The 13,292-nt window shown below is 39.0% G+C and overlaps 1 protein-coding gene and 1 long non-coding RNA gene across 2 annotated transcripts in view; both read left to right on the top strand.

Moving 5' to 3' along the window:
* Positions 1 to 13,292, top strand: part of LOC101481280 (polypeptide N-acetylgalactosaminyltransferase 10) — a 133,997-nt gene that overhangs the window by 98,598 nt on the left and 22,107 nt on the right. The window contains exon 7 of the mRNA XM_076889426.1: positions 6,851 to 6,968. Coding sequence (XP_076745541.1) covers positions 6,851 to 6,968 — 118 coding nt within the window. The remainder of the gene's footprint in view (positions 1 to 6,850; positions 6,969 to 13,292) is intronic.
* LOC143420882 (uncharacterized) lies at positions 4,969 to 5,847 on the top strand. The gene is made up of 2 exons (XR_013100643.1): positions 4,969 to 5,226; positions 5,537 to 5,847. It is a non-coding gene; the product is annotated as an uncharacterized LOC143420882 (long non-coding RNA).

Here is a 13,292-nt window from a genome sequence, read left to right as displayed (position 1 = left end):
CCAAACAGCCATCTCTTTCCTGACAATTCGCTTTGTGCATATTCTCTTACATATGATAAGTCAACATTGAAACACCTGCGGCTTTTAGTCAGGTGCGGCTAATGTATGTACAAAACAGGATTTTCCCCTGATTTTAGCTTGTGCGGCTAATATTCAGGTGCGCTTTGTAGTCCAGGAAATACGGTACTTTTTCAAAGTAACTTGCCCAACACTGCCAAATAGTCAAGGCACCTAACTGTAAACCCACAATTGTTAATCCCATGTTTCAATGAATGAGATGTTTAGTTTGGCTTTAGAGATACAGATAACTTTGACACAGGTGGTGCTGAATAGAGGAACTAATTCGGGAACGCCAAAGTCAGTCATAAATTCATAAATTCATTTCAGCCACTGGTGTTGGGGGTCTTGTCAAAGCTGATGGAAATGTGAATACTCCATGTAATACCATTTGGAGACCAACCAGTAACTGTCACTGACTTCATTTTTCAGCCCTCAGCCATGATGGGCTGCTAGAGTATTGTGTTGACTTTAAAGCTCATAAGAACTGAAAAAGTCCTGTTTGCCCAATATACTGTGTTACTGAAGTGATTTATGTTTCAGTTAATCACTGCATGCATTTTTCATTTCTCTAGCAAAATATAAAGAAATGAGGGGCATCTCAAGACTTTTGCACAGTACTGTGTATACGAAACGCTGATTAAATTATATGCCTGAATAAAATGAATTAAATATGTCCTCCCAAAACGGTTTTTTTTTCCTTCCACAAACAGATTTTTTTTTCTGCACAGCGGCAAAACAAAGTAGTTGCTAAGCAACTCAGGAGCAGCAGTGTGAGTAGTGACTGGGTCAACTCATTATCATTTTAAATTAAGTGTTTTGCAGCAACAGGGTTTTTTCTGGCTTTGAGTAGTGGCTCCCTGTTTGAAAGAGAATGGAATTCATTGTTTTCAAGAGGTCTTTGTGAATGTTCACGTGTGTGTTCAGGCATTTGTGAGAAACAAACATGACAAATTACCACGAAATGATGAATTAGAGGTTCCACAGAATCTGACAGATACGGAAGCTGAATTCAGTTTTATAATACAGGTATTAATTGGACATTCATGCATAGAATAATATGTCAGATGTATTCAAAATTGCGTATAGAATTAAGTGAAATGCCCTGTTTTTCTTTGGTGTGCAGTATATCTGATGATGCTAACCAAATGTGGATTTTGTTTTCAATTTAATTTTATATGAATCAAAGATTTAGCAATGTATAATAATATCCTACAGTCCAAAAACAGCTTTTTGATCTCATAGACAAAGACAATGTACTGTCAAGTCAGTCCACCATGACATTGGACAAAATCTAAACAAATCAAGCCATTAAAACTCAATTCCAAACATTAGAGGCTGTACAGGTGCAGTCATTAATACCATACACTAGGGCTGGGCAATATGACCCAAAATTCATATATCGATATTTTTTAAAAAAAAACTATATATCGCCCAGTCCTACCATACACTACAAATTATAATTGACTGTGAAGTCAATGACCAGTTCTTGAGGGGGAGGCTGCAATTGAAACAATCAAAAGCTGCTGATCCATTGACCTAGTCAAGCTAATTGATACGAATGGAATAGATGAGACTATCTTGAATGGGACATGGTTTGTTTCCATCACCTGAAGCATTTTAAAGCATCTGCACCTGAGATGATGTCGCCTGGCCTGGCGTACAGTGGAGTGCAACTGGCTCCCAGGCAAAATCAATAATTGTTTTATTATGTTTTATGCTTGTTATCAGTATAGTTGAACATACATGTGGTTGTTACCCTGCCAGATTAAACTTTAACTTGTGGTTAAGCGATCTTCATATTGACTAGCTTGCGAGATGTCAGTGCTGTCATTCCCAAAAGCCGCTGGGTTTCCTTCCACGCAACTCTGGGAAGAGTGTTTGTGTTTTCTCCCTCCGGTGAACAAGAGCTAACAATCACCACCCCATAAATCAGTGCCCACGCAGTGTCTACGCTCTCTTTGCTAAACTCACACAGTCTGCTGACCATACCCACCATCAGCACTCACACACAGACATGTAGCACTGTTTCTCTGTGCCCCTGCAGCTACTGTTGTTCACCCTTTGTCCTGTGATGAAAGTCTGTCTGGTGCATTTCACTCTGCGCTATTCCAGGGAAGCAGATTGTGCGTGCGTGTGTGTGTGTGTGTGTGTGTGGCAGCTTTGTTTGCTTCACTTTGTTTCCTCCAGCATACAGCAGTCACCAGTTATGGACAATGAACTGCACAAGCACAGTTATCTGGTCAGACAGGTCAAGTATGTCTGTGTGAAAGAATTATTCAAACTGTTGCAGAAAGCCGCGCTTTATCAGAACAAACGTAGGCAGGGGAAAACAAGCAGCGACCTCAGCTCGTGTTTTTATGGCCTTTACGACGCTTAATGTGTGATTTAGGCTCAGTCTCGTTTCCATTTTAGTTTTTATCACTATGATCACAAAGCTGGTTGTTAAGGAGCAGTTACGCATTACGGTTTATATTCACCGTTACCACCATAATACATACTTGGACTAACGGTAAAAAAATGGAAAAGTGCTGCTGGTAAGAGGCAGATTAACTTCCATGTGAAATTTCTTTGATTTAATGATTAATTTAAGGGGAAAAAAGCCAAAGTTGGCAAGCGATCTCTCTGAACACTAGGGCTGGGCCATATTATACCGTTCACGGTAATACCGGTATAATGTTAGGCAACGATAGGAAAATGAAATATCGCGATAGAATGGGAGTAAAACGCGCATGCGCAGTGCCTTTGTTTTCATACGCACATGGCCGATTGTTGAGTGAAACAGATGAACCAGAATTGGTTTGTAAAAATGGTGCAACTTCAGTGATGTGGAACTGGTTTGGTGTTTGTCCGTCAGATACACAACAAAGCACATTTTTTTGCAGAACATGCAAGCGGCCGTCGTTATTGTCATATTTGTCGGACTAAGATGCTCTTAAATCTGGGAGTAATCTGGGTCCTAAACTCCGTATATTTGACTTCAGGTCAAACAACACTGCAGCATCACTGAGCGTTAAAAACTGTCTCAATTCTTTCATCTTTAATAAAACGATCAGCATTGCTGCTTTACCAGGTGTAACTATAAAGTTTAACTTCCAGGCATCCATGAAAACAAAAGTTATTACATTTAACGGAGTTAGAAGTTAGCAGGAAGCTAGCGGAAGTTAGCTCGCTAGTTTTGCTAGTTACCTAAGCATGATATTGCATGTTCTGACTGAGAGATTTCTGAAAAAAATCAAACGTACAGCTCTGCTATCACTTCCAACATAAATGAAGACAGGAAACTAAACAGCAGTGACGTTTGTAGGGTTACTGAAGTTGGGCTAGCTGGTATATAATGATGTGCTACGTGATCGCTAGCGACACAGCTATATTAGCATAACATAAACAGTGAAGCTGGAGGACGAACACTAACACTTTTCCACTTATAAAAGTTAACGTTAAGGTTCTTCATGGTTAGAGACAAATGCAATCGCATGGCAGGATGCTGTAAACGGACCAAACTTCAGTCAGGAGAACAACTGAGACAATCCATCCACAATACGAGGTTAGTCATTAATATACTGCAACAACATGGGAATAGAGCAGCTGCCAGAGAATTCAACATTAATGAATCAATGGTACAGAAGTGGAGGAAGCAAGAAGAATGAGTTTAATAAAGTTTGATTTATCTGACTGCTTTGTTTCGCTTAATGTGCCTTATAATCCCGTGCACCTTATGGTCCGAAAAATGCGCAATGCACACTGCAGTTTAATGTTGCAAAGCACCTCTTTTTAACTTCAGTGGATATTATACATGTTATGCTCAGGATATGTCAGCCCATTTCTACTGGAAATGCCTTTTGGTTAAACTTTCAGCAAGGAATTTGCATTTGCACTGTTACATTTTTATAAAGCTTTAATGTACATAAAAACCAGCTTCTTGTTTAAGTGAAAATAAATGGAAGGTTGTCTTTTTGCGCTAGTAATGTTGTGGAGTTGTATTTTGTCTCGCATCAATTATATCGTCGGTTATATCGTTATCGCAAATTTTCAAATATATATCGTGATAAATATTTTTGGCCATATCGCCCTGCTCTACTGAACACTGATGGGACCTGAGATTATGGTCCAAGCCCATCATATCGTCCATGCTAACCGCTCTAGACTCATAATTCACTAACAATAGTATCCACCTTGGTTGCAACAAAGACAAACGTGGTGTTTCAACATGAGAATGATTGGAAAATTAATTCTGTAGTCCTCAAATTTATTTTCCTTTTATACCCTTTGCTATTAATTCCCATACTGCTACAATTTAGATTAAAATAAAAATAAAGCTCTGAAATTCTGAGCACTAGTGTATCACTAGATAATAACTCTGGGCACAAATGCCTTGTAATGTTTCAGGAAATAGAAGGAAACGAGGCTTTTCTTGGATTTATAATGCTCTCTGTGAGGTTATGTTCTCATCTGTCTTGCATTATTTCATAGTTCAATACAGAATATTCCCCGTGGATAAAACTTTTCTTTCTCTGCCCGCCTGCTCCTCCCGTTTTCCTCTTGTTGTTGTCGGTGTCCTGATGAGAAGCTGTTCGATATTTTACGTTCAGTTTTGTTGCAGGGAGAAGCTCCCACTGCACTCTGAGCTGAGGACTATTATGTTGTTTGGCACTGCTGAGCTTGTCATCCCAGTCAGTATTCTCACTGGTTCAGATGGGTTAATTGGTTTTGTGCTGTGAAGAGTGTCACTGGGTTGCCACACACACGTGGGGATGTGAAAAACACAGCTCTGGAGTGGGATAGAGCCGGAATTCTCTAACACACTTTTCTGTTTATTTAATCCTGTGTGCATTTAGCAAGTCACGGGATGTTCAAACCTGGCACTTTATGTGTGTGGCTAGCCTGGAAGATTTGAAGTCATTTTAACCCTCTGATGCATAGTGGTCACTGGAGTGGACAGCTACTAAAACGTACATATCTCTTTAATGCATTGGTTTCTATGGTGGAACTGCATATTAGCCTCTAGAGTGCTCTCTGCTGCCATGCTCCATTGAGGTCAATTCAGTGTTCAGTTAGTGCAACTGCAAGTAAATTTCCTCTGAATCAAAGATGGCAGACAAACTGTCACCCCTGCCGACCACTGCTGGCATATCCTGTCAATCCTTCTATGCTAAAAGAGCCCAACAGGTAAAAAAAAAATATGATGATATGCAGTAACATCTAGGGAAGGATATTATCTGTTTGGAATAAGAAATTGTTATGTCTAATATGTAGAAAACTACAATTAACCATGTGTCCACTGTAGTGGACATCATGCATTACCCACTATATTTTTTTAACAGAAGTCATAAATTGTCTCACTGTTTTTTGGGACTGTTTTGGTTATAATTAAGCATATAATTGTTACATTTATAAGCTACTCATTTAAAATATATATTTCTGTGCAGATCAGCTGTAGTTTGAGTTACTATAATAATTATTCTATCATATTTTGTAGACTTCAAATGCAGCAAAGAATAAGGCAGCGTACAGAATAGTCCAGGAAATTCCATCCAGCTCCAGTGATGATGATTTCATTGATGAGTGCAGTGATGAGGAGTTCAGTGATAAGTCCAGTGATGATGAGAGTGGCTGCCAGAGCAGAACAGAGACATAGGAACTACGGATGATGAAGACACAGACAGTCAGGATGCAGAAAGTGAGAACGATGAGGGGCAGGATGAAGAGGAAGGTCAGTATGATCAGGGAGCTGTGGGAGATGGGTACATGGCACCTGACCATACTCAAGCCCGCAAAAATATTTGGAAAGTCCAAGACAATGACTTGGTTGGAGACTTGCCTCCTTTTCTAGGAGAGTGGAAATTGAATGTGGAGGGGAAGGATCCCATAGATTTCTTCAGACATCTGTTTCCAGCAGATCTAATTGATAATATAACATACAACACCAACTTGTATGGGAAAGAACTGTCAGTAACAAGAGAAGAGATTCTCCCTCCAGCAATGCAAAAGAGGAAGACCCAGTGGGACCCCACAACCCGTGAAGTGGAGAGCAGTCACCAAAGTAGCCTGTGAGGTCAGGTTTGCCACAGGATATCACTGGCCCCAACTGACCGAGGTGAAAAATGCAAACAGGTGCCATGATGTTGTGTGCACACGGAAGACCAAATACATCTGCATGCAATGCTGTGTGCCATTGTGCCCTGGATGCGTTGCAAACTTTCGCACAGCCTAGGTGTGATGAACATAGAACTGTTTGGAGATGCAGAGACTAAGATGTCAGTTTGTGTTTTCTTCCAGCATGCTACTAAGGGCTTGGTAATACTGTCCTGCATCGTTATAGAACTGTGTAGACTCAAAAATGTTTCTCTTGTTGGAGATAGTTTGCCATATTCAGGTGTAGGATTCATAGCTAGGACTGTTGATTGGTTTTGTTATTTACGTCTAAACATTGGGGCCTTATGAGTTGAAAGTTCCAAAAAAATTGCTGAGATGTTTTTCAAAGGATACAAGCAAACAAGTGTTTGTATATTTACAATAGAACACAAGGTAATTAATTTTTACAGTAAATTCACAGTATTTCATGCTAAGTGCTCAGGCGCATGTAGTCCACTGGAGTGGACAAGTTTATAACTTTATAAAAAAACATATTTTTGAAAAAAAAAAGAGTTAAACATTTTTTTTCATGTCCTGAGAAGAATAAAAGCACTTAAGAAAAAAATCTTGACCAAGGCTTTCATAATTCATGCATCAGAGGGTTAATACTTCCTGTTGTATTCCAATATATGCTCAACTGTGCCTTTGTGTCTTTTAGGTCTCCAGTGATGGCAGGTGGACTGTTTGCTGTCGACAGGAAGTGGTTCTGGGAGCTCGGGGGATACGACACCGGTCTAGAGATTTGGGGAGGGGAGCAGTACGAGATATCCTTCAAGGTAAAAAAAAAAAAAACAAAAAAAAAAAAAACAAAAAAAAAAACAATTTAAAAAGAGAGAAGAGTGCACACAAGTGCAGTGTAGCGTCGAAAATAATCAATAAAATCACTTTGACGTCCGTGAAGAAAGCTGACTTGATTCCCAAGACGTGTTGGTCCTGGTTTAATGTTTGGATTCAGGCATTTCAGTTTGGTACTGAATATACTAAACCCAGGGTTATGAACCGTGTGTGTGTGTGTGTGTGTGTGTGTGTGTGTGTAAGCAGAAAATGACAGCACTGAAACCTCAGTCATGCTTGTCACTGACTCATGATCTTGTAAAAATTGCTTTTTTCCTATTATTTAAAAATTTGTATCCAAAAGTCACATGACTAATAAGTCATAATAAAACTGTATAGAAGTGATGACATCATTCTTGGCAAAGAAATTCATTTGAAATTGAGATTACAGTGTTGAATCATTCTCTAGTATTTTGGTGCAAAATCTCCCTTATGCATTCAGCTGGGTTGAGATTTAGAGACCATGAAGGTCAAATTGCATAATTCACATCATTTCATAAACCTCAAGCCATCCAGTGAGCCCTGGTGCCCTCGGATTACCTGTGTCCTGTTTCGTCATAGGATAAAGATGATCACGCTTCTAAGAGGACCCAAAATGCTTGCTGTCAGAGCGCCTCAGAACTTTTATGGTTTTCTTGTGGAATTCCTTTGACCTGCCAGTTTTTAACAGACAAGTCAAATCATCCATTACCAGGAAGCAGTGGTGATTCAGGAGACTGGGGTCAGTAAGAAAACAACAGTTAGACTGTATGCTGTCTAGCTTTTTGCACATCCTCTAGCACTGAGAGTGGGCAGAGGAAGTGGTAGAAAGTATAGTCATCTGCAGTGACTCAGTGTTGCTGTCAAAGATTAAAGCCGAATAAGCCCAAAATCACCAACAAGTATATGAAATACTGTTTACTGATTCAAGGTTAGCCTGTGAAGGGGAAAAATTTGAAGTTCATGTGAGTACTGACATACTCAGAAAGCAGACACACTGGAAAAAAGAGGCTGTCAGGAGAGAATACGTGTTCATGGAGATATTGTCAAATTTGATGAAAATCAGAGAGCAGAGTGTTCAGAGGAAATGGGAACAGTAATGGCAAGGTGCAACAAAAGGAGAGGGTGGGGGGGATAATATCAGAATCAACAGGAAAGACCACGTCATTGTCACTAAATTGAGAATTGGTTACAGTCACTTCAAGAGATGTCAATGTCAGGAAAAGAGACGAAGGAGAGAGCTTGTGAAGAGAAAACAGGCGAGAACAGGTTAGAATGCATTAGAAAGCAACTGGACTAAATAAAGACTGAAATAGAAATGGGCAGACCTGGATGAGAAGAAGATAGTTGCACAACTTAAATTGCTGTAAAGCTATTAAGAAAAGAGGTCTTGTTGCTAAGTGCAGGAGTAAATGAAACATTTTTCATTTTTCCTGAACCACCTCCTTCTTAATAAGCGCTTACTGATTTTAATGCTCATATGCTCAGCATTACTATATTTTGACATTAAACAGCTTTTAAAGAATTTTGGTCCCATGTGCTTCCCTCTCTTTGGTTTTCCCCATATCTCTTTAACTAAGCAGCTAAAAGACTTGTAAAGCAAATGGTGCTTCCCTCATTGTGGTTTCAACTCATGAGCCAAATATAATCTGTTGCATCTACGACTCTCCACATTAATCATACTCAGAAGTCCCTATTAGATTATGTTTTTGTCTGGTACTTCACCATGAATTATTCTACAACACAGCCATAACTGCTTGCGACTTGGCCAGTATGTTAAGCAGTGGTCTCCCCCTCCTCTCTGCGTGCGCCGGACAGACAAAACGGCCCGTCACAATAATTGAATTCTGGTTTGAATGAGTAAGGACTTTTGTCGTCTCACTCAATTAGACACAAAGGCCACTGCTGTGTAGTTTGATGAAATTGGACATATGCTCCTGTGTGATAGTACTGCGATTGTTCCTTAGAGTGAAATTTCCAGCACAGAGGCATTGTTGTTTATACAAATTGAACACCTAAATCTAATTTTCCATCAAAACAGTTTTACTTGTGACTGCCTCTTCATATTAACATAATGCCATTTTGCTATTGATACGGAATAAGAGAAATTTTAACGTATGCCTTGCATGAAATGTTGCCTATGTGAAAAGTTTTACTTTCACATAGGCAACATTTATGACCAAAGGGAAAAATTTTTTTTTTTTTTTTTTTACATCATTATATACATAGATTTACAAATTTATTAGAGCATCTGTCATAAAAACAAGGGAACACTATTAGTTAGTATACTATACAGAAATATTTCAAACATGTTTAAGACTAAAATTGTTACTATTTATTATATAAAACCAACTGAGTTCATATTCTTATAACTAAACTTGAGCCAGCATACTGGATGTCTCTGAGAAGTTGGAAATTAATCAAGCGTAATCTACTAAAACTGATTTTTAGATGAGTAAATAACTAATCTGGTCAAATTCATGGATAACAACAATTTTGAGCTTTTGCAAACTGCTGGATTAGTAAAGAGCAATATTGTTAGTTTAGGACAACCGTGGCATACATTTTAGATGGTGGTAATAATTTTGTAAACCAGCGGTCCCCAACCTTTTTTGTGGCACGGACCGGTTTATGTCCGACAATATTTTCATGGACCGGCCTTTAAGGTGTCGCGGATAAATACAACAAAATATATATTTACATTATTATATTAGCATTAGTTCAGTCAAATAAATAACCATTTTTTTCCACATCTCCACAAGTTTTTGGTTAGGTTCCTGAATTTCTTTCAGTGCTAAACATAAGCTGATACTATAATTTTGCATCAATAATCTCTTTGACTTATTTGCCCAGTTGCTCCGGTTGTCCGTAGTTGCTTTGCAGACCTCAACTTGTCTGCAAACACTCACCAACTACTGGCCAAGCAGCAGTGGAACATGAGAAACACTTGAAATCACTCTGGTCAGTGTTCGCAAACAAGCTGGTGTCTTTCATGCAACTAGATGCAAACTTGGTCGCCATGATCACTTGCAGATCTCTGGGCCTGAGTGATGGAGGCCTAACAACTTAATGTCATCATACAGAGCCTAATCATGGGTTCTTTCACTTGCATCAACATCTCTTTGACTATAAATTTGTAGTTGCAGTTAAATGCTATCAAATGCAAGTTCAACACTTACCTTTTATCTATTGGACGTCACTACGGAATGACAAGAAAAATACTCCAGCTAAATGACGCACGAGCAAATTCAAAAGCACAATAATAATATACAGGGAGAAGCTAAACAATAAGGCAAAGGGTTGCTCTTAGGAGTGGTTGATCCATATGAACACTAAGAAAGGTCAAATGTTAAAAATAGTGCTGTCATCTCATTAAAATGACGTTTATGAGCTAACTGCGCTAACGCGTTGACACCGTGCAGCCCCACACGCGGGGCGATCTGCAGTAACTCTCTAACAGAGATTTGCCGCATTAATGCGGTTATGGCATTAACGTCATGTTAACGAGATTAATGTTGACAGCACTAGTTAAAAATAAAAATCCTTCAAAGATAAAGTGGGTTTAGTCTTTTGTTACTATTACATTACAGCGCTCCATGTTTTAGAGCCGCTGCATGCAGGAGACTGCAGCCTCATTGTTCTTGATACCGGTCAGAGGCTTGTAACAACCGCAATCAGTCGGATCACATGGTTGTATTACAAAACCTGTTTTTAAACAAACAAAATCATAAAGACTTTGTTTGATTCTAGCTATGCTACCATGTAGCTACAGCCAAGATAACTGCCACGTTTCTTACAAAATGCTGTTGTTGTTTCGTTCTTCTGACTGCTATCCTAGCCGTCGGTTATCTTTTTCACCTCAGTTTCTCTTTGTTCTTTTCAAGCTTGACTCTTGTCGTTGTTGCCCTCCCAGTTCTGTACATGGGTCTAGGTGTGGCTGTTGTGCCTTGGTTCATTTTAAAAAAACACAGTTCATTTGAATTCTGACATCAGCAGCATCAAAACTTGCTGCTGATCAGCAGATGAAGAGCTGTGGTTCAGTTTTCAGTTTAGAGGTGGTCTAAAAACAAATGTAGGAGGAAAAAATATATGAACTCACAACTTTAAACCATTTGCTGGCTGATGAACACTGCTGCCCGGCTGACAGCTGTGAAAGCTTGAAAGGAGTTTTATGAACCACACACACATTTTCTGTGCATCAGGCTTTACTAGCAGACACCATTCATCTTTAAATAAATGCGCCGTTCATTTTTTGCTTAATTGGGCAAGCAAACTCTGCATGAAAGGTTAATGGATTTAGTGACTAAAGCTTTGAGTTGGTAACAGGAAGATTGAGAGATTCTTGGGTGAGATTAGTTTTATTTGGACTAAAAAAAGAGACTCATTCTTCCATCATACTGTTGTTGCTATAGCGTTTCCTTCCCTCTTTGTCCTTTTAAATGAAAAGACATCAAAGCCCTTCAAGAGACATTTGCAATGCTGATTTGTTAAAAATAATTTAAGAGCTACATTGCTTTCATCCATGTTTACTCGTTTGCATTCTTTTCCCGGGTCTTTTTTGTTGGTATGCTAGATTTCTTGGCATCTTCTCCTAAAAAACATCGATCCGTAGCACCACTGCAGTTGGAGTGCAGAGCCAAAATATCTTCTTAATACATTAAGAAGGATTCCCTTTCTCTCATTAAGGTAACCATTCCTCACTTTACTTTTCAGATGTAAGTTAGTGCCAAAAGTCAGGTATAATCAGATTATGTGTATGGAATTAAATTATTATGCCAGTGTAATTGCATTCTATAATTTGTTTTTGAAAGGAGCTATATAAACAAGATGGTACTTTAAAAGGACACAGCTTTTAAAGCTGCTCTGGGCCGCCGTGCTGTGGTTTCTGGTGTTCATGTTTTGAGGCGAGCAGATTGTAGAGGTTGAGGTGTTAGAGGTGAGTGATAAGACTTTTAATTTAATCTGACTGCCACTGAACCCGAGCTCTTGATCCCTCCTGCGGTGGGGCGCCCCTGTTATTAAGCTCAAGTGCTTCAGTGCAGGGATAAAGGGGATGGAAGGCACCAGTGCAGCAGGTCAGACTTTTCCCCCCTACAGCACAGTGTGGAGAGGGTAGATTCAATCTCTTATTTCCCCCGATTCTGTTTGTCCAAGCTGGAGCGATGCAACAAACTTGACAAGGAGTAATTGAATTGAAATAGCAGCCAGCTGATGTCCACTCTGGAGAATCGGGAGGGGAATGAGAGTATAACAACATTCAGGTGGGAAATTATAATTTTGCTCTCGTTACTATATGCCTGAGCTTAAATACAGCCTCTATCTTCATCACCAGAGAGGTTTCTTTCAGAAAATGTCTTGACCTTCAGCCGAAGGCAAGGAAGACTTTTCTAGATTAAAGTGTCTGAATTTCAAATTGTATAAAGACAGCATATTATGACTGTTATATCATCAGACGTTCAGGCTTCAGAGGTTCAAGTCACGACAGAAGTAGGAGGAATGCAAGATTTAGGCGGATATGGAGGACAGTGTGCTGTAAAGGTCATGGGAGGTTTTGGTGGAGATCTCATATAAAGTACACTCAATAAAATCTTACATAAATCTTAAATCCTGATTTAAAGTAGATGTATTTTAATCTGGCTTTTAGACAGATTTTGATCTTCTTCCCTAATCTCCTGAAATGCTTTGTCCATAATATTCATAATCAACTAGTATGTAAGCCTTAAACTGGCTAAACGGGCCAAATATTTATTGGTATTTCATTCACTGGTATTGATGTTAGTTTTCTAAGGTGCTATGAAAATGAGTTACACTAGTTTGTTTGGAAGAGCAGATTTTTGCATGTCTATATATAGACGAGAACACCTCTACAACCCACATGTCCCATCCGATCTCCTTAACTGGAACATCTAATTCCCAGTAGCTTGTGGAGAAGTCAGCAGCACACATTTCTAAGTAACATGTTGTAGCCTAAACACATCTGTATTGGATATTAGTTTGATCGTTATTGTGCAGCACACTGTGTTAATGTTTCAGCTGAATCTTTATTAGTTTTTTTTCTTGCATATTTTATCGACACGTTTATCTGTTAGTCAGATTGTGTTTGTGCATAATTGAGACTTAGATTAAGATCAGACTACATTTTATGGTTGATACCAAAACTCTGATAATTAGGTGGTAATTAATTAATAGGTGGTAATAATTAATTTCTTTCAACTGTTACACGTCTGCATCATTCAGCTAAATAAAAAAACGGGTTGACATCAACAGCACACTGAGAGAATAAATTC

Source organism: Maylandia zebra, linkage group LG10 (assembly GCF_041146795.1).
Source record: "Maylandia zebra isolate NMK-2024a linkage group LG10, Mzebra_GT3a, whole genome shotgun sequence".
NCBI lineage: Eukaryota > Metazoa > Chordata > Actinopteri > Cichliformes > Cichlidae > Maylandia > Maylandia zebra.
This window is presented reverse-complemented; position numbering and strand designations above follow the sequence as displayed.